The sequence below is a fragment of the Dermochelys coriacea genome, chromosome 18, assembly GCF_009764565.3.
Source record: "Dermochelys coriacea isolate rDerCor1 chromosome 18, rDerCor1.pri.v4, whole genome shotgun sequence".
NCBI classification, from domain to species: Eukaryota; Metazoa; Chordata; order Testudines; family Dermochelyidae; genus Dermochelys; species Dermochelys coriacea.
In genome coordinates, this window is record NC_050085.1 from 16,574,055 (window position 1) to 16,598,533 (window position 24,479).

At 44.0% G+C, this 24,479-nt stretch overlaps 1 protein-coding gene across 1 annotated transcript in view; it reads left to right on the plus strand.

Moving 5' to 3' along the window:
- The window catches only part of ATAD3A (ATPase family AAA domain containing 3A), a 62,752-nt gene that overhangs the window by 30,930 nt on the left and 7,343 nt on the right, over nucleotides 1-24,479 (plus strand). The window contains exons 11-15 of the mRNA XM_038376973.2: nucleotides 1,015-1,139; nucleotides 3,927-3,978; nucleotides 5,022-5,092; nucleotides 8,822-8,989; nucleotides 10,940-11,048. Coding sequence (XP_038232901.1) covers nucleotides 1,015-1,139; nucleotides 3,927-3,978; nucleotides 5,022-5,092; nucleotides 8,822-8,989; nucleotides 10,940-11,048 — 525 coding nt within the window. The remainder of the gene's footprint in view (nucleotides 1-1,014; nucleotides 1,140-3,926; nucleotides 3,979-5,021; nucleotides 5,093-8,821; nucleotides 8,990-10,939; nucleotides 11,049-24,479) is intronic.

Below are 24,479 nucleotides of genomic sequence, written 5' to 3' on the forward strand. Positions count from 1 at the left end.
TAGTTGAGATTAGGGCCCCATTGTGTTGCACAGACAGGCAAGAAACCGTCCCTGCCCTGCGGAGTTTACTGTCTAAACAAACAATGCAGCAGAAGGGATAGAGTGTAATCAGAAGGTGGGAAACTGAGGCTCAGAAAGGTTAAATGAGTTGCCCAAGGGAGGGAGTCTGGTGTCCTGTTTTTTAAAAAACATGGATGTCAAATTGGTAAAGCTTCAGAAAAGCTATGAGAAGGATCTTAATTTTGGAAAATCTGCTTTACAACTAAAACAGAAGAAGCTCCAACTATGTAGATTTTTTTTCCGAGAGAGAGATGACTTGATCAAGGTGTGTAAATACTTAAATGAGAAGAATGTTTTGTGGCTCTAATCTAGCAGACAAAGGCATTAAAAGATCCCCGATTTGGAAGCTGAAGCTAGATACATTCAGGCTACAATTAAAGGTAAATTTTTAACAGGCAGGGGTAATAACCATTGAAGCAGCTCACATCATTCAGTCTTTAAATCGAGATGAGATGTCTTTCTAAGATATGTGCTCCAGCCTAAGGAGAAGTTAGGGACTTGATGCAGGAATCACTGGGTTAAATTCTCTGGCCTGTGCTGCGTAGGAAGTCAGACTATAAGATTATAGTGGTCCCTTCTGTGTCTTAAAATTTTTGAATCTGGATCTCCCGAGTCTGCCTGCAAGGTTATCCATTCTTCCTTTCTTTCCCTTAAAATACTCTACTGTGCCCCTCTGTGACTTGAGAACGTGGTTTAATACCACTTGTTCTTCCATTTTTCATCAGCACAGTAATTCGCAAGCATTAATACTCTCAACCAGGTGAGGGGGCAGAATGCCCAGGATTTTACAGATGGGCAAATGAGGTGGAGAGGCTCTGACATGTCCCAAGCTATAGCAGATGTCAGTAATTTAATACCTCTTGCCACCTTCTTATTCTGTGCTCTTGAATAGTGAATGAGAACATTTTAATCACCACTCAGAAACCCAGTTTCTCTTCCCTTTTTGTTTTCCAGAAATTAGCCATGCATTCAGGCATGGATTATGCCATCATGACAGGTGGCGATGTCGCCCCCATGGGGCGGGAAGGAGTTACTGCCATGCACAAGGTCTTTGACTGGGCTAACACAAGTAGGAGAGGGTAAGTAGGAGTTCCTCTGGCATCTGAGCTTTTCATAAATCCTTTACCTTGCATGGGGGACCTAGTGGAATGGGAGTGCGTAATGACCAGGCATTTGTGAATCATAGAGGTATGTCTGTACTTCAATCACAAGGTGTGATTGCAACTTGAATGGACATACCCGAGCAAGCTTTAATCTAACTAGCTTGGATCCTAGGCTAGTAAAGCTGAGGCAGCTTGAGCTTCAGTGAGCTCTGTACAAGCCTGCCCAGGGCCGCAAGTAATTACTCATGGGGCTAGCCTGTGCTGAGGCTGACCTGCTAGAGGACCTGAGCTGTTTAGATTAAAGCTAGCTCAGATACATCTCCTTGAACTGCAGTCACACCCTGTGATTGTCGTATAGATGTACCCACAGATGCTTCTGGGTAGAAACTGTAATGGAACAGGTGTTGCATTACTCATCCCATATCCTACCTTTTTAATAATGACCTGCAATGGGGTGCCCTCTTCATCTGCTTAAAGATGTATAAAAGGCTGAAAAAGTTCTCCCTCCTGGCCCCCCACTCATGAAAATGAATGTTCTGCTTGCTCTTTACCTGAGACTTCTCAGGGCTGTCAGCGCTTGCCTTCTCTGGTCCTGTCTGGATGTCTTCATAGAGGAATGGAGAATTGGAATGGGAACTCTCTCGGTTCCCAGTTGAAGAGGTGGGAATGGTGAATCCCGGAGAGCTTTTCTCCTAAGCGAGTCAGTGGTTGGAATTAAATAAATGGTAACAAAAATTGAGACATGACCAGGTTTTAAAGAGTCTGTCTAATAATGCCCTCCCCTTCCTGTTGCTCAGGTTTTAGGCTGTTGTAGTGTCATTGATCCTCCTGCTTGTCTGGTTAGTTCTCCAATGAGCTTCCAGCAAAAAAACAGGGAATTCTATTCTTGATGTTTGTAACAATCCATTCAAACACATTGCAGTTCATCAAGAAGCAAAGCGCAAACACTCCCTGCTTTTCCAAGACCCCTTTAAAACAAACACTCTGGAGTGGTTCTTTCGTTCAGACTAAATCCCCACTCTTGAGTCTTGAAAGAGCACCTAGCTAAGCTATTTGTGGTGATGTGAATTGCTTCGTGCGAGCTGCAGGAAGGCATGAAGCTGATATCCCGCTTCTATGTGCACCCTTGTCCCCTCCAGGCATATTAAAATCTAATAGAGGGCTGGGAGCCATCTCGTTTTGCTCCTGTGCTATTTAGCAGGATGTAAGCCTTGCATGGAGAGGGCTAATGGGTGATTTATGTGCCCTGTTATTGGTTCAGTGTCCATATTGATACTCTGCTGCATTCATCACCAAATTGTTTTAATTTGCCCCTAAAAGTTGATATTTAAAGCTTGCAAAATAAACTTCCTTTGGAAGAGTTTACAGCCTCCATTTTGAGGAGCTGGAAGGCAGAAGGCATAAAGGGTTTTTTTTTGGTTTTTAAAGAAAATGGACTGGCATAGATAAGTTATTCCACTGCATACAATGTGCTGGAGGAACCCCAGGCTGCTTTCCGTAGGTTTGGGTCATTTTCCTACTGTCAGTAAGCAGATGCTGTTCTGAAAGGGGGGCGGGAGGGCATCAGGGGAAGAGGAGAGATGAGGTTTCCACCTCTAACACAAACTCCCTGTCAGAACGCCACATTTCACAGCACTAGTTGGTCTGGAATTTGAACTTGTACACTTGATCTATCTCAAGGCTGCACCCCAGAAATAGGAAATGGAAAGGCTACGGAGATGTATCCGTGCATGTTCTAGGAGCAGGGCTCACAAGCTTTTAAGCTGCTTCTATCAGGTGACATGCGTTGCCTTTCGGACTTGTAGTTTAGCTGTTGCCTCTGCTAAGCTGCCAGTATTTGGAGGCGGGGCAGAGGCAACTCTTAAACTGTTCTGTTGGGAAAGAGCAGTTGAGACTATTTCCTGGGAAGCTGGAGTTGAGTAAAAGGTTCTTTTCAAAAAGGCACTTGGATCACTTGACAGAAGCAGTATCTGTTGTGTTAGATAAATGGGAATATAATACATGGGCCTCCTCTTTATCCTGCCTCTCCTGCAGAGACCAGAAATCTTGGGTTACCAAGGTATTTATTTTTGTGAATTATTCATTGGCTTTACCTGGAGGAATGAATGAATAATAAAAACCATTATTTCCACCTGTGTGTTCAAAAATATTAATAAAGCGAGGGGATGGGGAAAATACTATTAGTTAGTGGGGAAAAGTTTTATTCCATGGCTGTGACCCAAAAGTTACATCCGTAAAATAACAGCAGCCATGGAATTTTTATATGGCATATATTGTCACTGGGGCTTGTTGTGTTCTTGGATTTCTGCCTAGTGCCCTGAGCTGTGCATTTACTTAGTATACAGATGCTAAAAAGAGCACCTACCCTACTTAATTACTTGAACATAACTCAAGTGCAGCAGTAAAATTTAGGATTATCCAATCCCACTAAACCATGTGGCTCAGACCCCCAACCAGCTGTTCCCCCACACCCGCCTGTTTTCAAACATCTGGAGAGCAAAAAAGATAAGCTTTGCAGTGTGCCCTGAAAGTTCTCCAATTCAGGCTTTTTCTGAGCAGTGGGGGACAAATTCCAAAGCTAGGGGACTCCGCCAACAGCCCCTTCCCATATATACTGCTGGAGTTTCAGGTTAAACATCTCTGATGATCAGGTCTGGGGAGAGAGGAGTCCTAAGCCAGTTAGGATGCTCTAGATCATTTGCCTTCTTCCCTTGCTGTATCTGTCTCCATGTCTCTATTTGTTTTGTTTTTTTCCCTTCACAGCCTCTTGCTGTTCGTAGATGAAGCAGATGCGTTCCTACGGAAGAGGGCAACAGTAAGTGCTTTTCCATGCAGCCCCCATCTGTGTGTGGTGTGGGTCGGTCACTCAGCCAGCAGCTTTCTCGATTAACTTGACTAGTTAGCCTCAACAGGCAAAAATGATTAAAACTGGCAGGTGCCCTACTGCTTACATAATTAAGAGACTTGAAGAGGAGAAATTACCCTCTTGCAGCTGTGTGGGGCAAATGTCGCTCAACATTGACTTGGGAATTTGTTCCTTCCTCCAACAAGCAGTGGGGGGTGGTTAGCATGAGCCATGTGTTGGACAGTTTGCAGGGTGATAGGAGAGAAAATGAGGAATTAAAATGACAGGAGGAAACATGGTCCCGCATTTCACTGCTGTGCCCCTGCGGGTGTGTTTTACCCTGGCAAGTGGTTGGCTTGGACGCTTGTCATATCTGAGTTGTTTTCCACAGCACTAACAAAGCTGCACCAAAAAAAGCCACAAATTCCTTTTTGCCGGTTTAAGAACAAATCCCCGTGCTGTGCATTGAAGGGGAATCTCATCTTGCTCCTAGGCCCAGCACTCAGAATCCAAGTGATCTGTTTAAAGAGTTTTCATGTCCCGCCCTGGAGAAATCATATGAATACATGTTCAAGGGAATCCTTTTCTTATTGCAGCTTTTTATTCCCCTTCCTTTCAAGAACCTAAATAGAAAGTGAAAGCTTCCCTTGGACATATTTATTCAGCCAAAGGCAAAGCCACGGTCCAGTGGATAGAGCAGTGTACCGGGAGCCAGGAGACCTGGGTTCTATTCCTGGCTTTGCCACTGGTCTGCTTGTTAACCTTGAGCAAGTCACTTCACCTCTCTGTGTTTTTTCACTTCCCACTCTGTCTTGAATAGGTAGATTGTAAGCTCTTCAGGGCAGGCACTCTCACTATATGTGTACAGTACCTAGCTTAAGGGGCCCTGATTTCTTGCAGGGCCTTAAGCACTATCATAACAATGGAAAAATCACCATTTAATATTTGCAAAGGTTTCAGCCCATCCTTGACCACCAGGTGAGTGACCTTCCTCTGAAATTTTCTCTTTGCAGGAGAAAATCAGTGAAGACCTAAGAGCGACATTGAATGCATTTCTGCACAGGACAGGACAGCACAGCAACAAGTAAGAACCCAGTCTCTGTAGTGCAATAACTCATGTTCAGTAAAAGCAGGCAGAAGTCTCTAAAGCATTTTTTTGCCTGATGACAGGGTATACAAGTTGAGATGGTCACTGGAAGTTAAACCTTTAATCTCCTCCATCAAGAGATACAAAAATCTGTGCTGAGAAAACTGAGTGACTTATTGCATCTTAAAAATAACACAAAAATTCGGTCACCTGCTTCTCTTTCCTTGGAGCCAGAAAAGAAGCTCTTAAGTGTAGTGCATGAGTGGAGATTTCTGTTTGTCAAACTTGAAGGCTTTTTGAGTGCCCCAGAAAGTGTTTGAAGGGAGCCTGTACAGACCTCATTGTAATATATGGTACACGAGACTGAGCCGTCCTTATCCATGCAGATACTATGTATGGCTCTGTTTTAACACTTGAGGTGCATTACGCCGCCTTCACCGAAATGGGTAAGGACAGTATATGGCTCTGTAGATCGCCTTGAAGGAAGCATAAGCACAGACTTTCCCTTTCTTGGGCAGTTAGCATTTCTGCTAAACCAGTGCACTCTGGATTCATGGATATCCGTGTCACTAAAGAAGGTGGTAGGCTTGCCATGGGGTTTAGTGGCATTCAGGTGTGTCTTTGAAACCCTTTAACAGGACTTCCTGGTGCCCGTTTGACCTGCAGCACTTTCGCTGTTCTAGTGCTCCCTCTGACCATGTGCCTGAGGGGTGAGCCATCTCTCATTTCTGAAGCTGTCCCTGTTCTCACTTCTGAGCAAGCTCTCTAGTGGATTCAGTATATGTGTACTCTGTACTGTAAATACACTTAGGAAACCCAGAGCTGTTCTCTGTGAGCCTGTCACATATGTCCACAAACACAGATTATTGTTTGGTGGTGGTGTCAAATACATGTGCATGTGAATTAGCTTTGCTGTCCTTCATCTTGTGCCCAGTTTCTGTGTAGTCAGCATTTCCTATCCGGAGAGCACTGCTTAGCCTAATGGGAATCATTTCCCTGGGATCATAATGGTCACAATAAAATGATTTTTTTCCCCTTAAAGTCATTTTTACTTGGATCTTTGCCAAGTCTGCTTGATGATTAAATTTATCCTTTTCTAAAGGAGCCAAGTCAAAAATAACCATCTCCTTTCGGAGTGCAGGGAGGTCAGATGCCCAGTGATTAAAACGTAATGAAGGACATAGATAACGAAGTGAACATTGTTATGGTAATGCCGTGTGATTGGTTCAGGACACTGGCAGGAGTTTTTTCTCCCAGAGGCACCAATGGGACTCTTCTTAGCACTGATGGGAGCTATAGTCTGCCAAGTTTATTGTTTTATGTACGTTGGTCACCCTTAAACTTTTCAGTTGCCTTAAAGGAGTGGGAATGTGGCCCACTGCATAGGGCACTGAAGCACGAGACATGAAAGCTGGGTTCTTTTCCTGGCTCTCTGTGGTCTTGGACAATTCCCGTGCCTCAGCTTCCCCAGCTGTAAAATGGGCATAATGATCTTGCCCTCCTTTTCTGAAGCACTTTGAAAAGCTCTAGCAATGCAAAGAATTTAAGCACAACTAGTAATAAGAATTAACCAGGGCTACCTTAGTATTTCCCAGAGGTATGACAGTAGAATGAACACTGCACATACCGAGTGAGTGTAATGTTGTTGTTTTAAAGTAAACCTGCAAAGATTTAAAGGGTGACAGCGGATAAAGTCTAAGAGTCAGGTCACTTAACGGAACTGTCTTTTGCCCTATGCCCTGCCAAAGCAATTGAGATCAGCGAGGGAACTCTGCCAGAGGAAGCCCCAGGACTCAGGATTAATAGAGTGTTGCAGCTCAAGATTTATTGTAGTTATTTCCTCTCTTTCCTCCCAAGGACTGGAGCGCTTTGCAAACCTTTATGGTTCACAATTCCCAGGGTAAACTGAAGCCCAGTGTCAGAGTCACAATCACACTGCAATCCAGCAGCCGGCTGGGAATGATTCATACCAACCCCTTGCTCTTGCTCCCTTTTTGAGGTGCATTGGGCAGAACTCTGGAGAAGCTTCTTCCAGTGCTTGCTGGTCCAGTGCTCCAATCTAAATGACCAACTCTGCATTTTGATGAGTACTTAATTCGCCCATGACTCCTGCAGTGAACCATTCTAGGAAAGCGAATGTCTCCTGTTGATTTTGTGCACTTTTATTAATTTTCAGAGATTCTCACTGCAGCTTTTTTAGATAAGTCCTTCCTTCCTGCTAGCAATATATGGGGATTTTGTTAGGTAACTCTGATAGCCCGTGTAAATACACGAGTGTCAGTGGGACCCTGAGGAGTTCTGTTACTTAGCAGGAACTGCCCTCAATGAGTGCTAGGTTTTATGTAGCCAATCTTAGCTTCCGAAAAGGACGTATTGGGAAATCCCAATGTTGGGTACCTGTTACTAACATCTCCAAGCGACTTCCTCCACTCCCTTCTCTCGAGCTGTCTCACATAATCTTCCCCGTCACCACAGAAAGACCTTTGTCTAGGAAGGCCCAGCTGTGCTTCCACCGTGGCTCAGCGGAATACCAATGCGATTTTTGGGCCAGAGAAATTCTCTTTGCAAATGAATGCAAAGAACATGGCTCCTGGCGGGCCTGGATTTCAACAAGCGGCAAGAAGGTCAATATTTCAATAGCTGCTGTTAAAAGCCTTTTTCAAATTATACTGCACCATTAAGCTAGTAGCCTCAATTAATGCACTAAAGCGAAATTGGCATGGGGAGAGAGCATCATCACAAAGCGAAAAAGCAGCCACTCTGTTTTCAAAATGAAAAATGGGAAGCCACCAGAAAGGGAGGGAGAGGGCCAGAGCGGGAGGGTAGCTGGAGCAGCGTCCAGTGTGCTGGAGCAAGAGGAAGGTTAGGTGAACCTGCCCATTCTTGGATACCCGCTTCCCTTAGGTGTGCTTGCTGGTGTGCTGGAAAGCCTGGGCTCTCACAGGATGCTCTCACTGAAGGAAACACCATCTAGCGTTACCCAGCTTTAAATCAAAAGCAATTTCCCTGTCACTTGCAGTCTCCCTGCTATTAAATGTTTCCATCTTTTAAGAGGAATTAGTGTGCCTTCAAAATGCTGGCTTCTGAGCCCTAGAGACCCAAATCTTCCTGTCACAAAACAGGTACAGCCCCAGCAGTGCAAGCCTCCCTGGTGTGCCATTCCCCAGTGTCACTCCCCTCATGCAAGGGGCTGCTCCCAGGGCCAAGATAGCTCTCTGTTCAGTTCTTGGAGCTTCCACTGAAAGGGCCAGCAAGGGCTTTTTGTGAGGTCGATGTGTGTACTAGGAACTGGACTGAGGCTGCATCTTGTTTCATTTAAGCCACCAGACTGCTGCTAGAGGGTAAGAGCTTTCAGCCAGCTCTCTGGGATGGGTTTGAACCAGTGATCTAGAGGTGTGATGCAATCTGTCCCCTTGCCAGCACCTGGACCTGTCTCTTGCTTCGGCTCGTACGGGAGATATTGGTGGTGGTCTGGGGGGGGAATTCTTGCACTCGAGCCGGCTGCTTCTGCACTGATGTAACAAGCCTCTTTCCAGCCCACGTCCGTCACTGTGGTAGCGATGGCAATGCCACATTGCGAGTAGACCTTCGTTGGAGTATTAAATAGTGGGAGAAGATGAGCTTGAGGAAGAAAGATTACCGCACATGGGCTCTGGGCCATAGCAGTTATGAGATCTGCATCCATGGGTGTCTTTCTCACTGATCTCACCTCCTCCCCCTCCCCAGGTTCATGCTTGTTTTAGCAAGTAACCAGCCAGAGCAGTTTGACTGGGCCATCAATGACCGAATCGATGAAATGGTGAACTTTGACCTACCGCAGCTACAAGAGCGGGAGCGGCTGGTGAGGATGTATTTTGATAAGCACGTCTTGAAGCCTGCCACAGAGGGGAAACAGTAAGTATCCCATCCTCAGAGCAGTGGGGTCATTGAAGGTTTTGTCCTTGGGTCATAGAAAAGCTCTTCATTGATTTTCATCACTGGAGACCAAAACCCTCATCCCAGCCAATTGTGCCTGTTGGTCTGAAGGTGGATTCCTCTGGGCTTTAGCAGTGTTTGTGCTGCGTAATGACCATCAGACTTCCTTTGCCATCAATCGAGAGTGTCCCCTGCTCTTCAACAGAACTGGGGTAAGGGACAGGTAACATACCCTGGTGACTAGACCCTTGACAGTGATTGGTCTGCTAGTGTGCAGACACCACTTGGGAAAATGCTGACCAGTATTGTCTCATTTCCTTTTACTCCACCGTCTCTGACTATAGCCATCTGTTGTGTCTTGTCTTGGATCTAGGTTGTAAGGTCCTTGGGGCAGGGACCATCATTTTGTTTTGTTTGTACAGCGCCTAGCTCAGTGGGGTCCATGACAGGGACATATAAGTGCTATGGTAATAACGGATGCTCTGTCTTAGGGTTCTCTCTCTCACGGTGGGTTCATTTTAAGGCAGTATCTCTTGCTTTTAGTGACAAGCTGTGCAATGCATGTTCAAATGAGGCCGAGAATATGCAACTTCAAGTTTTGGTGGTCTTGGGCATATCCCAGTCTGTCGAGTTCTTCTCCCTATTTTCCTCCCAGAATAAGCATCTCTTGGTAGTGACTGCAATCAGGAGATAATTGGAGAAGGGGGAAATAGAGCAAAAGCGAAGGCAGAAGAAATATTTCCTGAGCCTTGACTTATTTTGAGTGTGCCCTCTGCTATCTTAAGAAATTGATTCCAGTCCTCATTTGCTAGCTAAATATTTATACTTCATTAAACTGTGGGGTTTGTGTCTTTATCCACTACGGAGAGTTGCAGGGGGAATAGTGAGCTCCAGACTCCCTAATGTGAAATTACCCATATTGCAGTTTGCATGCCTGGCTCCTAGAATACTTAAGGGCTGAAAAATAACTTGCTTCCAGAACACTCCTCGTTCAGCGTCTGAGTCATAGTTACACAATGTCTTATTCCTAGTAGCTCATCTGAGAATCTCCCCACTTCGCCCTTCTTACCGCTGTCATGGGGGTGGGAATGAACATGCTACAGGTTGGGGTAAACTGGGGCTTGGAGACAGTCACTCCCACAGGATGCCAGTGGCGCAGCTGGGGGTAGAATCCAGGTCTCTTGATTCCCAGTTCTCTGTGCAGGTTGCTTCTAGGCTGTGCACTTCGTATTGAGCTGTCTTGCCTTCTGGCCCCCAGCCCACAATTTGGCTAGAGAGGTTCAGCCTCACAGCAAATCCCCCTTTTTTTCTTGTTGCTTATGAAACTCTGAAACATTTGGCTTAGACCTCATGAAGAGAAGTGGAAATTTTGCCAGCAAGAGGGGGATGCTAATTAATGAGAGAAGAGCTGATGACCAGCTGTGACAATCACGAGTTCACTGGGGGGCCAGTTTGAGCCTTTGTTTCCTAATTTCCAAAATAGAGCTGCTGCTGGGAGATAAAATTGCTCAAGTATTGATTGTTGACCAGTGCAGCAACCACCTCTCCATTATTTTCAGCCAGTTTCTGGCACCTTTGCCGGGTCTCCACTCCCTTGGTTCAGGATGCCCGTGGCCTAATTAACATTCTCGGTAGGAGTCTAAATCGGGCCAGAAATCTCAGGTTGCCTTTGGGAGCCCACCACAGATGGCTGTGGCTAGCATTAGTCCATGTGCTATTCCTGATCCCGTCTCCTCTATGTGAATGTTTCTCCTTTTGGGACACCCAAGCCTCCCCGTGCATGCATTCAAGTGAATGGCTCCTGCACTGGCCTAACTCTGTTTCCATTGACTTAAATGAACATGAGAGTACTTTGTAAAATCCCACCCTCCATTTTTTTTCTCCTGATGTTACTGCATGGAAACTAATCCCTGTGCTTCTGACCTTTAGGCGTCTAAAGCTGGCCCAGTTTGACTACGGGAAAAAGTGTTCTGAGATTGCCAAGTTGACGGAGGGCATGTCTGGCCGAGAGATCTCCCAGCTCGCCGTGGCATGGCAGGTAAACTAGAAGTTGATTACTGGCATTCTTGGGTGGTTTTTCTTTTTTTAAGGAAGGGCTCAACTCAAGTCCGTGCTCGAGTGATCAGCTGATGGCAGCTTTACATTTCAACTGGCGAAATCTCAAATCCTGCCTTTCATGTAGAACTTCACAAACTACACTCAGACTGCACGGCTGAAATGCAGCTGGCTCTGGGGTGGATGGCATCAGTCAGCCAGTACCCAGCACACTGCACAGCAGTACCAGAGGGGATACTTACAATAAACCATTCCCATATCGATACTGTCAGCTTTTGCATTTCCCTGTGACATTGTAATCCCTCTTGCTATGCTCTGGGTGTCCTGCAATTGGTTTATCGATGCTTGCCTTGCAGAACACTGGCTCGGTAAGGAGGGCTACCAGAGCATGGTGCTAAATGATCAGTGAGCGGAGAGGAGCAGTGCCCAGTCTTGTTCACACTTGCAAAGACAAGGAACAAAAAGGGCATATCTCCAGACAACCCTCCATACAGAGCAGAGCCAGGGTCCAAATATGCAGGTCTGGCCAGACACTGGCCTCAATAGAGATGGGTGAAGAGGTTTGTCAGGGATGACAAATGGCCCAAATATTGAGAGGCCAAATTCAGACCTGGTGGAAGCAGATGCAGAGACTTCACTGGAATTACACCCCTTATGCCAGGTCTGAATTTCACCCTGTGTCTTAAGTGGTTATCTGCGAGACACACCAATCAGGAAACAGGTCCCCAAGACAGAGCCGGCAGAGTCTGAAAACTATCAGCCTAATGTTTGATAGCTGTTCCCAAAGCAAAGCAAATACTGCGGTATCCTGGCAGCTTAGAGCCCAAATATGAGATCGTTGAGATGCGGTACAGAGGGCTGGTGGTTATCCAGGATCTCAGGTGTCATACAAGAAGCATATTGAACAGAGCGGAAAGACAGATGCTGGGGAGACAGCTTTGGTCTCTGCTAGTGGATTTCTAAGTCATTGTTAAAAATTTGAAAATGTCTAGTTCATAAGCAGTTATCAGGCAAGTGATGGTGGCTTGTTCTGGCATTCTTGCCTCGGGCTGTGAGAGTACAGGTAGTAGGGGCTGGGCGTGTGTCTGGGTTTTTGACATGTGAAAAGTAGCTTTGCTATCAGTTTTCTGTTGCTCTCAAAGACAGAAGTGCTTTGTGGATCGTGGCACCTCCCTCAGACCCCAGTTGTGCTTCATGGCATCCAACAGAGCACTCCTTCCTTTGTCCACTCCATTTATGGGGTCTGGGGATGCATCCAAAGTAACGACAGAAAGATGGTGCACTCTGAAGCTGTCTCATGATGTGGTTATGCTCTCCCACACTCCAAGCTTACAGCTGAGGGTCATCTAGCATTTCTCTCTCCTTCAGTCAAGCGGAAAAGGTGGGAGCCTGACATGGCATCCCATAGAAAGCATAGGAGCGCTTGGTCTTGTGGTGAGGCACTGCGGATGCATTTTTCATCAGTGATCCCTGTGGATATGGGCTGGAAGCTCAAGTCTTGATCAGTGTTTCTGGAAGGGAGGGTGTTTGAGACCCAAGTACTAGTTCATGTGTTAGTGTGAGATTGTTTGGTACTCCGGTGAGACCTCTTTGTATTATAGTAGCCTGTTCATTTAGTCTGGAATAAAACTCCTCATCCTACCTTCTTCAGAGCACTTTTTAGCCTGGAACCAGAACTGGTCCTGACACACTTAGAATACAGACCCACACAAAGCACATAAAGCAGTCATATTCCCTTCTCCCTCCATTGGAGCTACGACATGGATTACATCTGTGGCTGATGAAAAGAACAACCCCACAGTGGTTTGGCTTCAGCTTGATTCCCTCTTCTTGCTTTGCATTCATGAAAGGAGGCCTTGCAGAACTGCTTTTCTCATTAAAACTTAATTCTTCAGCAGCCACGGTGGCATATGCCAGGGTGATGGCATAGAGCCTGTTGCACGTAAGCAGCTCCCCTGACCTTCTGTTGGGTGTAAATTACAGTAGTCGGAGCAGAAAGTCTGTTGCTTTTTTACAGCAGGTGCCCCAAAGCAGAGGGTAAAATACACACCTGCTGATTGCTGCGTAAGTAAATGTTACTGCGCTGCTGGAATAGAGATTGGAACTGGGTATTTTCCTCTGTAGCATTGGTCTCTTACTGGCGATCTGAATTGCTATGGCTGTTACTGATAATAAGAAGCCTGTGACACCTCGGGGTTGGTTAGATACACTGAAGTATAAGATTGAACAGACTCCTCTTGCTAAATTCTGCACAGTAACTGAAGTCATGGTGGATTTACACCTCAATGGAGTACTCAGGATTTACAGCGTTATGGCCGAGAGCAGAGTTTGGGCCTTTAAATCTGTACATGGCATATTGACTATTAAAGTTACTAAAGAAGAGTTATACAACTTCTCTGAAAGACGGTTCAAAAAGAACTAGATAAGTTCATGCAGGATAGGTCCATCAATGGCTATTAGTCACGATGGGCAGGGATGGTGTTCCTAGACTCTGTTTGCCAGAAGCTGGGAATGGGCAACAAGGTCCCTTGATGATTCCCTGTTATGTTCATTCCCTCTGGAGCACCTGGCATTTGCCGCTGTCAAAAGACAGGATACTGGGCTAGATAGACCTTTGGTCTGACCCATTATGGTCGTTCTTATGTTCTTATCTTGCCTGCTGATGCCACATGAATAGTTGTTCACTTAGATTGTAAGGTCCTGGAATTATGGGTACATTTTATTCCTCTTTAAAGCAAATGCATGCATGGCCTGGTGGAAATTAATAATATATACCAGAAACAATGCCATTTACATAGGTTTTTATGTTCTGTATTTTTTCTGTTGCTAAAGACATCCTTACATAAAAGCAGAATCTTTGCTTTTAAGAATATCTTCTTGTGTTGAAGTCCTAATCTTCTGGTATTGCATAGTGTGCAAATTGGGAAATCAATGAAAGGTTGATTTTGGATTGAGAATAAGCATCAGGGAAGATTAAAACCAGTTACACCTATGTATTCCTGTCCTCCCTGCGTATTTAAAGCAGAAGGAAAGGAAATGTAATAAATATTTAAGCAGAAATGTTTCGAAATAGACTATTTGTCTGTTTTGCATGAAACACATGGGATTTAATTTCTAATGGTGTTTCAAGTTAATGGGAAATCTTGGTACAAAATTATTCTTAAAAGATGTTAGAGCAGACTATAAATCATTTTATTAAGCCATGTGTCTCAGGACACAGATGAAAATGAAAGCACTGAGCTGAGTCATTATAAAATGGCCTTACTACTTTTAGTGTTGGAATACAAGTAAAAGTTAGTTTTTATTTTCTAGTAGGACATTTGCATTCCTTTCCATGTAAGAAGAATCTAGAGGCGTGTTGATTGAGTTGTATACTGGGATAAGCTCACGATCGCCTGATCTATCTTCCTGTCGGTTTGAAGGGCATTTACCTTGAAATGAACCTGGAAGAGCAGATGTTTGCTGACAGCTCTTTATGAATAAAATGTGGTGGACTTGAAAACCGTTTTAATTGTATTGCAAGAGGAAATCCTTTAATTTTAGGTTAGAGACATTTAAACAAAGGGTCACTGTTTCCAATAAAGGTGTTGTGAGCCTGTGCTTACTCGTGTAATAGGGCCAACTCATTTTTATAGGGTTTGGGGTTTTTTTTACTTTCCAGGCCAAATTTATAGCCTTCAAGTGTATCATTGCATGTCTAATTTGCACACAATTGCTATGTTTGCAGCAACAAATTGAATAATAGCATGCGCAAATGAGGCAAGTATTGTGCTCATCATACGGGGAGGGGAACTGAGACACAGAGACAGTGACCTGCCCAGGTCTTCTAACTCCCAGGTTATTCCTCTCTAACTTCATGCATAGTGCAGTCCTGTTGGCTAAACTGTTCTGAAAGGGGTTTAGTATTTGTGGCTTAGTGGCCAGAGCACAGGACTGGGGCTCAGGAGACTCGGGTTCTATTCCCCGTACTGGCCTGTTGGGTGCCCTGCGGCAAGTCCCTTCACTTCTGTTTGTTTTGCCATCTGTGAAGTGAAGATAATGATCCTGATCTCCATTGTAAAGTCCTTTGAGACCTACTGATGGGGAAAATGCTGTATAATATGTAGGTATTTATTATTACACTTGAGGAATCAGGTGTGAAACCTAATCTTGGGAGTCAGGAAATAAATCTCTTCTCCCATTTAACCCTTCATTCTATCCTTTACTCAGTCTGTATCCAGAAATCCTCATACTGGGTGTTCCCGGTCCTCTGTAGCTTGGAGGCACAGATCAAACCTTTGCTCAGCCTGATGGGCTTTTGACCATCTCCTGGGAAATCTCCCTGAATTCTCTGCTTCCACATGCTGGTAATATGTCAGGAGCTTATTCTTCCCAATGTATTAACCGTGGCTCAGAATATAGTCTAACATCAGAATTGCTGAAATTCACAGATAAGGCCATCTGCCTGCAAAAGCTCACGTTTCAAAATTACTTTTCTAATAGCTTGGTAAAATACCAGCTGAAATTAACACATCCATCCTTCTTCACAACTTAGTCTTACGGGTTTTATTTTAAAAGAACATAAGCTAGATCTGGGATGAGCCAGATTCTCATGTGATGTAAATCTACATAGCTTCAATGGAGCTACACCAATCTGTCCAGTTGGCTTTTATTTAACCCCCAATGCATCTGTTCAGCCTTTTGCCTTTTGAAATAATTCATACAGACAGCTCTCAGGAGCAGAACTGAGTGTAGGGATAACTTAGGGTTGCTAAAACTCAAGCTAGACTCCCCTACACAAGTTATATTGTGGCGTTAATGATGGAAATTCAGAGGAGTGTACTGTATGTGAACAAAAGGGTACCACAGAGCTTTGGGTGAAAAATAAAGGTTTCAGTATGGATGATCAGATGCCCCGGAGTTTGGGAGACCGTGAGAGAACCCATAGATTAGCTAGTGGACAATATAACTTGGGGCATTCTCCTTTCCGGCGGCAGTGGTTTACATTTTCACATTTTGATCTCTGCTGTGCTGCCCTGTCCCTGTTACGGGTGTACTGCTTGCGCTGCAGAATCAAACACCTGCCACCTTTCTGCTGCTGGGGAGACCAGCAAAGCTGCAAGATGGGGATGTTGTGGCACTTGAAAGGGATAACACCCATCTACCTGTAAACATGGGAGTCTATTAGCATTGACTCCCTCCATCGCAAATTACCAGAAATGGCTGTGTGATCATTTCTGCTGAGTGAATAACAATTTGCAGTAAACTGGCAATTTACTTAATAAGATTGGAGTGTGGAGCCTGCTGATCGACCTGATGCTGCCATTCTAATTGAAGCTGTTTTGTCTCCCAAACCTGCCCCCAGCACCTGGATTTGGGCACATGGCTGACTGTTGCAAGCTATTAGCTCTAGCTTTACTGGTCCTGTCATTTTCCATTCTCTTTGGAAATCCCCCGTAAAACGGAGTTCCCAAAGCTAGCTGATTGGATCACTTTGGGAGCTGCAAGCCAGTGGCGTAACTAGGTTAATTTGTCAATAGAGTCATAGAATATCAGGGTTGGAAGGGACCTCAGGACATCATCTAGTCCAACCCCCTGCTCAAAGCAGGACCAATCCCCAACTAAATCATCCCAGCCAGGGCTTTGTCAAGCCTGACCTTAAAAACTTCTAGTCACTAAATATTTTTTCTGCCATAGTTCTCAGTTTTAATGGGTTTCCTAATTTTAGATTATGGGTAGTTTTCAATAGTTAACTGCTGCTACAATTTCGCATTTGCCGTGAAGAAATAGTATGTACAAAGTTTCCCCTTTTCTCCTTTAAACGTGCTAACGCTTGGCTCCTAATTAATCCATGCAAACATAACTAACCTTAATGGTGTCAAGTATCAACTAATCTTAATGGTGTTAGCCTTATGTGTGTCATCTCATCTCTGTCCCCGTATCACCTTCCCAATCTCCTGGGTCCTACAGTTGTAGATTTCCGCATGATCCACAGCCCTATCTTTTGTTCTGCAGCAATCGGAGCAATCGCATACTCTGCTCTCTCTGTCCAGGGTGCTACTTACTCTGTTCGGCTCCTTAATCTTTTAAAATATCAGATGAAGCATCTTCTCCATAGCAGAGCTCTTCTGCAGTTCCACTGTGGGAAGCTTCCAGAAGACATGTTACCCATGATATTCTTGTTATGGCTGCTATCAAGAAACATCTGGTAGTTCAACTTCGAAGTCAAACATCGAATTAACTTTCCTTTAAGCAGTGTGTTTCTTAAAAACTAGCTGGAGTGAGTAACTCTCTGTGTTATGGCTTCATGTTAATGAGCTCAGTGGTGGACATGGGAATCCTGATTTTTCAGAAGTGAACATAATTGCATATTTAGAGTGGCGCTCACAATTCCACGTATAAATTGCATATTCACATGCACAGCTGCTGTCCATCTTTATGCCCAGATACTGCATTTGTCTTCACAAATTGGGTAATTGTAACTGGCAATTGTGCACCCAGCTTTGAAAATCAACCTCAGCAAGTATATACATGGGATAGCTGGGCAGGTCAGCGGAAGCTTATGGCTGATTCTACATCCTGAACAAAAAGACAAGTCAGCAGGATTTTTGCCTTTACTTTCTGACATGCCTAAGCTATAATTTCACAAGGTGTTAGCAAAAGAATTTCATCCTGTACCTGCACAGCTTCTCTCCAGATTAATGAATTGGAATAGTGAGAAATTCACAGGTCAAACCAATGCATTTTAAACCGTTAGTGATGTAAACTTAAAAATGTGTCTTAACGTTTTCCATCAAAAGTCTGTGTACTTTGTTAGACTCCAAAATATTTTATACCTAAACTGAACTTACTGCAAGGCAAGAGCTCTTGGCTTTTGTAGCACGTATAAAGTACATCAAAAGGTGTTTTCTTTGAGTTTAAGCCATGGAATGTGTGTTTTTCCTCAGAATACTCAAACATTGTGAGCAGACCAAATGAAATCAAAGAAACTCCCTTTGGTGGTCAATTGTTCTGTCACCAGAACCCATTGGTTAAAAATTGAGCCATATCACACTTGGGTACAGTTAGGTTTTTTTCTAACATATACACAACTCTTCTAGACATCCCTGTCTAGTACTGGAAAGTGCACCTTTGAGTTTAAAAAGGATATCTTCTGACAGTTGGGTCACCTGCTCTCCCTTTCGCATAAAAAAGAGGTGAGGTTCTAAATGTTACAACTCAGTGAATGGTTTTGAAAATCAGAGAAGCATTACAAAACCAGATCAAATCTAGTTTGTCAGTTGCCTTGCTTAGCAGAATAGATCTACTTGAGAGACAGGGGCAGTGGAATTACATGGTTTATTCTGCTAAAGAGCTTGTCTTGCCTGCTGGCAGTTTTGGATAAGGGCCTAGATCATGTACTTCATGACAAACCAGGCCCAAGTTTTGTAGCAAGGACCCTGTATTTTGCGGCACTCTGCAGCAGGATGAACCTGTGTCAGCTACGTTTGAAGGAAGTATTGAGAATTTGAAGGCCTTAAGTATGAAGATAAATACCATCAGTGCAGTATCCCATGTCCGTTGTGATAGTAAGTCAATTTATTTTTTACTGTCCATGCACTTCCAGTTTTTGATCTTCCTGGAGATGTTTGTACTGACAATGCAGAACTGCACTGGAGAAGTTTTGGGGTGGAAGTAGAGAGTAAGCTAGAAGTGGTTTGGCAACTGAGCAGGAGATGGGTTAGGATTTTTGGCACCCAGAAAGGCATGGGAGTTGATCCAGGTTTGTGGGACCAGCACCTTGGCTGGATAATTCTGCACTGGTAAGTCGTCGTCGTTAGACTTCAGAAGGAAAGCCCCCTTGATATGAAGAAGGCAGTTCACACCTCCCTGAACTGTTTCAAGATGTCGAGTTTTGCACTGGTTTTTAGGGCTGGCTTCTCGAACCACAAGGGCTTGAAATGCTTTTTGCTTGTTTGTTTTAAATAAAGCTGAGGTGGTGAAGCACAGTTCTGCAGCAAGGTGTTGATTCATCAGCCAGTTCCGTGGCCCTCACCATGCAGAGTATATAGAGCCCTGATTATGAACCAGTCAGCGGTGGAGAGACTGAAAATGCTTTGCAGAGATAATGCTGTTGGCTGGAGAGTGGTACGGCTTGCATTCTTTATTGCATATTGCCTCAGATAATCTTCAGCAAGCCATGCAGGGAAAGACGTAATTGAGAACACCATCACTTTCCTACACATCACCGCAACTGCCCGCTATTGGCGATTGGTTTAAACTCTGATCAGTCATAGCGCTAAATAATAAATCGTATGTGGAAGCCGGGTGTTGGGATTACTTCATTAGCTGCCAAGCAGCTTTCTTCATACCTAATAACTTCTAAAGGACTCAAGAATTTTTCCCTCTCTCTCTCTGAAAAATGAGTGATCAGTACTATAGTTGCAAAAAGAAAAGGAGTACTTGTGGCACCTTAGAGAATAACAAATTGGTTAGTCTCTAAGGTGCCATAAGTACTCCTTTTCTTTTTGCGAATATGGACTAACACGGCTGCTACTCTGGTACTATAGTTGGTCATTCAGTTAAAAAGGGCTGCAGGCCTCTTTATGAAGTCAAGTGTCGTGTGCTCTTAGGAAGCCTTATGCAGTGCCTCAGTTAGGTTTTCTTTACAAGATTAAAGGCTGAAATATAGCAGCCGCAGTTACATCCTTCTCCTTTCCCCTTACCTCCTTGGCAGTAAATCAGCTCCTCATGTTGAATTTCACACTTTTTTTTTTCCTCCACTGAGCCAAGTGAATTAAAGGTCATTGTTTTAGATGGGCTGCCTGCACTCAACTCAAATGTACTTGCACAACAGTCTTGCAAGCGTCTCATGAACCTAGCAACTCTGGCATGCAGTGTACTTGCCTGCCCTTCGCATAATGAAGTGAATGGTATTTAATTCACCTAGCAAACGCTTGCCCTGGGAGTTAAATTTTGCAAAGCTGCTGCAGCATTGGGATATTAAGACTTTTATAAGCCAACTGAGTGTTCAGTGAAAAGGGAGAGGACTTGAACTGGAATTGTGGAGGTGGCTTCCATAATAGTTTGTACTAGGGGAAGAGATGACCAGACCGTTTGCTATTCTACTGATTAAACCCAAAAAACCAGGTTCCTTCTATGAAAAGCTGCTGGAAGCATTGTTTGTGCAGGTAGAAGAAGAAGGAGAAAGCAAGCCATTCATATGCAGAACAGTACCAGATCCACACTGGACAGGGGAGGTGTAGCTCAAATGAGCCAGGAAGCAGCTAGTCTTATCATAGTGGAGAACTGTCGTGTTTCAGAAATCCTTACACAGAATTGGCATCATTCAGCACGACTATCCATTTTTGCTTAGGAGGCTCACCAGTGCAATATCTAGAACATTGCATCTGGTTGGAATGGGAGGGCGGGCACTTCCACAGCCTCATGTTACACGGATGTCTCAATAGGTATTTCAGACTCTTCATGAGCACTAAAAGTCATCCCTCCACTAATACCCAAATCTAAAGAAAGGAATCCTGTTTACTTTCACACACGTGTGTCCGCATGAGGCAAAATAAATACAATCACTATGCTGGTTGTAATTGTTCAGAGCTATAGTTGCCCTGTCTTGCCCGTGTAATTGATGAGAGCACTTTTACTGGATTTTTTGTATAACTTTTTAAAGAAAAAAGCCAGTAGTGTCAAGTTCACAACCATTTGTACAGCACTGCTTCATGACTAGGGATCCTAGGCACTATGGTAATACAAAATTAATCAAAATACTCAGACTCCTATAAGTCAGTTGCAACCTTCTAAAATCAACTCTCTCTCCACTGTTGCAACACATTTGCTTTTGGAATCCACCTTTTAGCAACTGTACAGACACTTACAAAGTTCATGTGCAATTCACTCCTGCTGAGATCCACTTGTTCCTGCTGCCTTTCAACCTGTGGATAGCATTTCTACCTTCTGATCCACTTGAATTGCTGTACATGTTATTTGGCCTTAGAGGCAGCTACTCATAAGTGCTATTGGCAGTCTTCTTACTTCATTTTTGTCTGTCTGTCAGGATTCAGTAAATCAATTGGCTGGGGTAAATTTTTCATTCCTGTGTGCCAACTCTCACATGGTTACTGAATTCAGTGAAAGCTGAGACCTTGGCTATGATGACAATGCTTTCCTAGTAAAAAAAAAAAAAAAAAAAAAAAAAAAGAATGAGTGCAAGACTAGAAGTGGTTGCCTTATTATTTGAAGGGGCAGATACCTATCCAGCAATCTTAAATAGTGTGGATTATGGCTGTTACTTTCCGCATCAGGAGGCTTAGTGAGGTCAGTCCCCAAATCTTGTCTGTACTGGGATTTAGCAACTGGTGGACAGCAACCAGTGAGGTTTTTATATATATTACAGTGGTGCCTAGCTGAGATTGGAGGCCCCATTGTGCTAGGTGCTGTACATAGATCGTTCCTGAGGAATTTACAATCTAAACGGACAAGGGATGGGAGGAGAAGGTCACAGCAGCGGCAGAGCTGGAAATAGATCCCATGTTTTCTGGGTCCCAGATCTGTATCCTGTCTGCAAGACCACATACTCTCTGCTTAAAAGCAGGGCACACTTAAGCAGTAAATGGTAAGTTTCCTTGCTACTTGGTTTTCTCATTGAAGCTACATGGGCTGCTGCCCACCTATTGTGAAATCCCAAGTATAGACTTAGAGCCCTTGTCTTGAGCTGTCTTGGAGAGAGTCATAGTATTATAGAGAGATACAGTAAACCTTTCTTTGTGTCAAGCTTTTTTTATTTACTTGATTTAAAAAAAACAAAAACAAAACCCACCTTATTAACGCAGGTGAAGCAGCTTGGCACCAGGCATTTCTTGTAATGAATGGTTGCAGTTAATGGCCCTCAGCTTTTCATCAAACCATCAACTCTCCCAGCCTTCATTAATCCCCAGGCATGACCTCTGCGTCCATCATTTATTCTTTAAGTGATCTTGAACTAGCATACCAAGGGAGGGAAGGTACAGTACCTTGATTTCCTTAGTGCTATTACCCTAATTACTTCTGTAAAATGTACATCCCAGCAATAGCTCTCTTGAAACAAAACAAGCAATCATGCAAAATGACAGCAGTTAAATTTGTATCCTCAGATTTCAGAGTGTACAAGGCATTTGGAAAATCCGAGGGTTGGTGAGATTCAAGGGGAGGAGAAATAAGCAGGGTGTAAACTATTTGGGTACAAACGCTGCATAGTATGTAGAGAAATGTGGTTGAAATAGTCCTACGAATAAATGGTGACATGAGTTAAAGCCCCAGCCTTCCTGGTGAAGATGATGATCGCGGCAGGGAGTGGGTCACTAATTCAGTTGCATCCCAGTGCACATCGCGAAATCTCCACCCGGTTGACCAGACATAGGTCTCTCTTGAGAAGAGAGGTCTGGGTATGGTGCACTGGTAGAGCTTTGTCGAGCACCGGGATTTTTGAGCACCGGGATTCTTGCACTGAACTTTTTCTCCTAGATTCCTAGCTGGTGCTATTAGTTTTTTTGGTTGGTTGGTTTTTTTTTTCCCCAAGAGCATCGTTTCAGGTGCTTTCAACTCACTTTGTGAGTGTGTGTGGAAAAGGCTTTTATGCCACAATTTATCATAGTAGAGGGTTGTGCCTTACAAAAGTCCGTTTACTTCAGGCTCCACCATTGATGTACATTGGAAAGTTACTTAAGCTTTTTCTGTGTTTGCTTAACCTGTCTTTGGATAAAACACTTGAGATCCATGGATGAAAACCACAATATCGGTGCCTATTGTTATTATTGTACCCAAAGCGGGTTTTTAACAAAAGGTCGTCTAAACCTAGCTGATCTTTCTGAATGATATAAGTATAGTAGATCTGTATCAGCCTTGAAGGAGGAGTCCATGGTGGACTGCCAGTTGAGGCTGGGATAATGCCCTTTCCCACAAGTGAAGGATTTAGCTTTGTGATCTGTATTGACACACAGTAATCAAGTTTCCATCATGCTGATAAAATTACCTAACCCAAACCACTGCGTCTAGATAAGATGTCTGCTCACAAACTCTTTCTTCCCTGCCTTTTGTGGACAGTGTGTCCCTTGACTGCATTTCCCTTTCCCTTATGGTTCAACCTAAGGTAGTAGAAATTAAACACCCTTAAGCCAGACCATTTAGGGAGGTCTCTAGTATTGGGTGACATTGCTGCCCTTTCCCCAGGTTACAGCCCATAATATCCTTGCCTAGTTGCTCATACTTATCCCTTCATCGCTGAATTCTTTGTTACAAAATCTGTTGCATACGCAAGGTTGAAGGGGGAGATGCAGAACCTCCTGTACCTAACCCAAAAAAAAAAAAAAAAAACCACCACCACCACATGTGGCTATGGTCAGAAAATAACATCCCAAGAGCAGCATCTTTCTGAACACCAGCAATTCTTTTTTTTTTTTATTTTAGTCATCTGTGATTAGCTTTTCTCCAGAAGCTCGTATACACAAACGTATATCTACCCCATCTGAGGCACCTTGGTACGGCAACCGTGTAATACCTAGAATGCAACCAGCTGCTTCATGCATCCACAGGATCACTATGGTGGGGGTCCAGAATCTTTAGAGCTGGTGATTGATAGCTCAGTTCCCCATCCGCCCCTCCCATTCCCCCCTGATTACAGCTCTGGTTTTCTAGTCATAGCTATGCCCTAAAGCTGGTAAACAGCAGATGCAGCTGAGCCAGGTGCTCTTTAAAAGTCCTCGAAGCAACCTTGAAGCAATTATGGCTTGAGGTATTTAAGCTTCCAAGTCTTCTCAAGATGGGCTAATCTCAACAGCTCCCAAAATCTAATATGCCTAAAGTCTTCATTAAATTAAAAAAAAAAAAAAGTGAAATTGACCCATTTCAATGAAGATAATAGCACAAAGCCCCAGTAAAAATTGTCCGTTATGAATGCCAGAGCAAAATGCTCAATGGGAGCATTTCATCTGTCTTTTGTTTTGGGCTATTTTGTATTATGCCCTCAACGTGACTCTAAACTAATCCCCAAAGAGCAGGCTTAATTGCAACATGCCTGTCACTTAATCTGTCTGATTCATGTATCTATTTTCTTAATTAGCTTTTTCTCCAACAGTCGTTTGCAGTCTTGCTGTCCGTAATCATTAAACCTCCTTACATGTGTCTTAAACCGAACAAAACCACATGTAGTGTCTGGCAGGAGCACCGAATGCTGCAGGAGCGAAATGGCAGACTTGAGCAACACAAAATGCTGCTGCATTCCATGAGATCTGTCTTGTGACTACCAAAGCAGGCCAAGGCCATGTTGCATCTGATTTCCACCCAGTTGAACCTGATCAAATCACCCAGGAAACACCAGACACAGCACTATCTGCCGTCTTTTCCCCCCCCCCCCCCACCCCCAAGTCGGCAACATCCCTGGGAGAAATGTAGGCAGAGAACACAT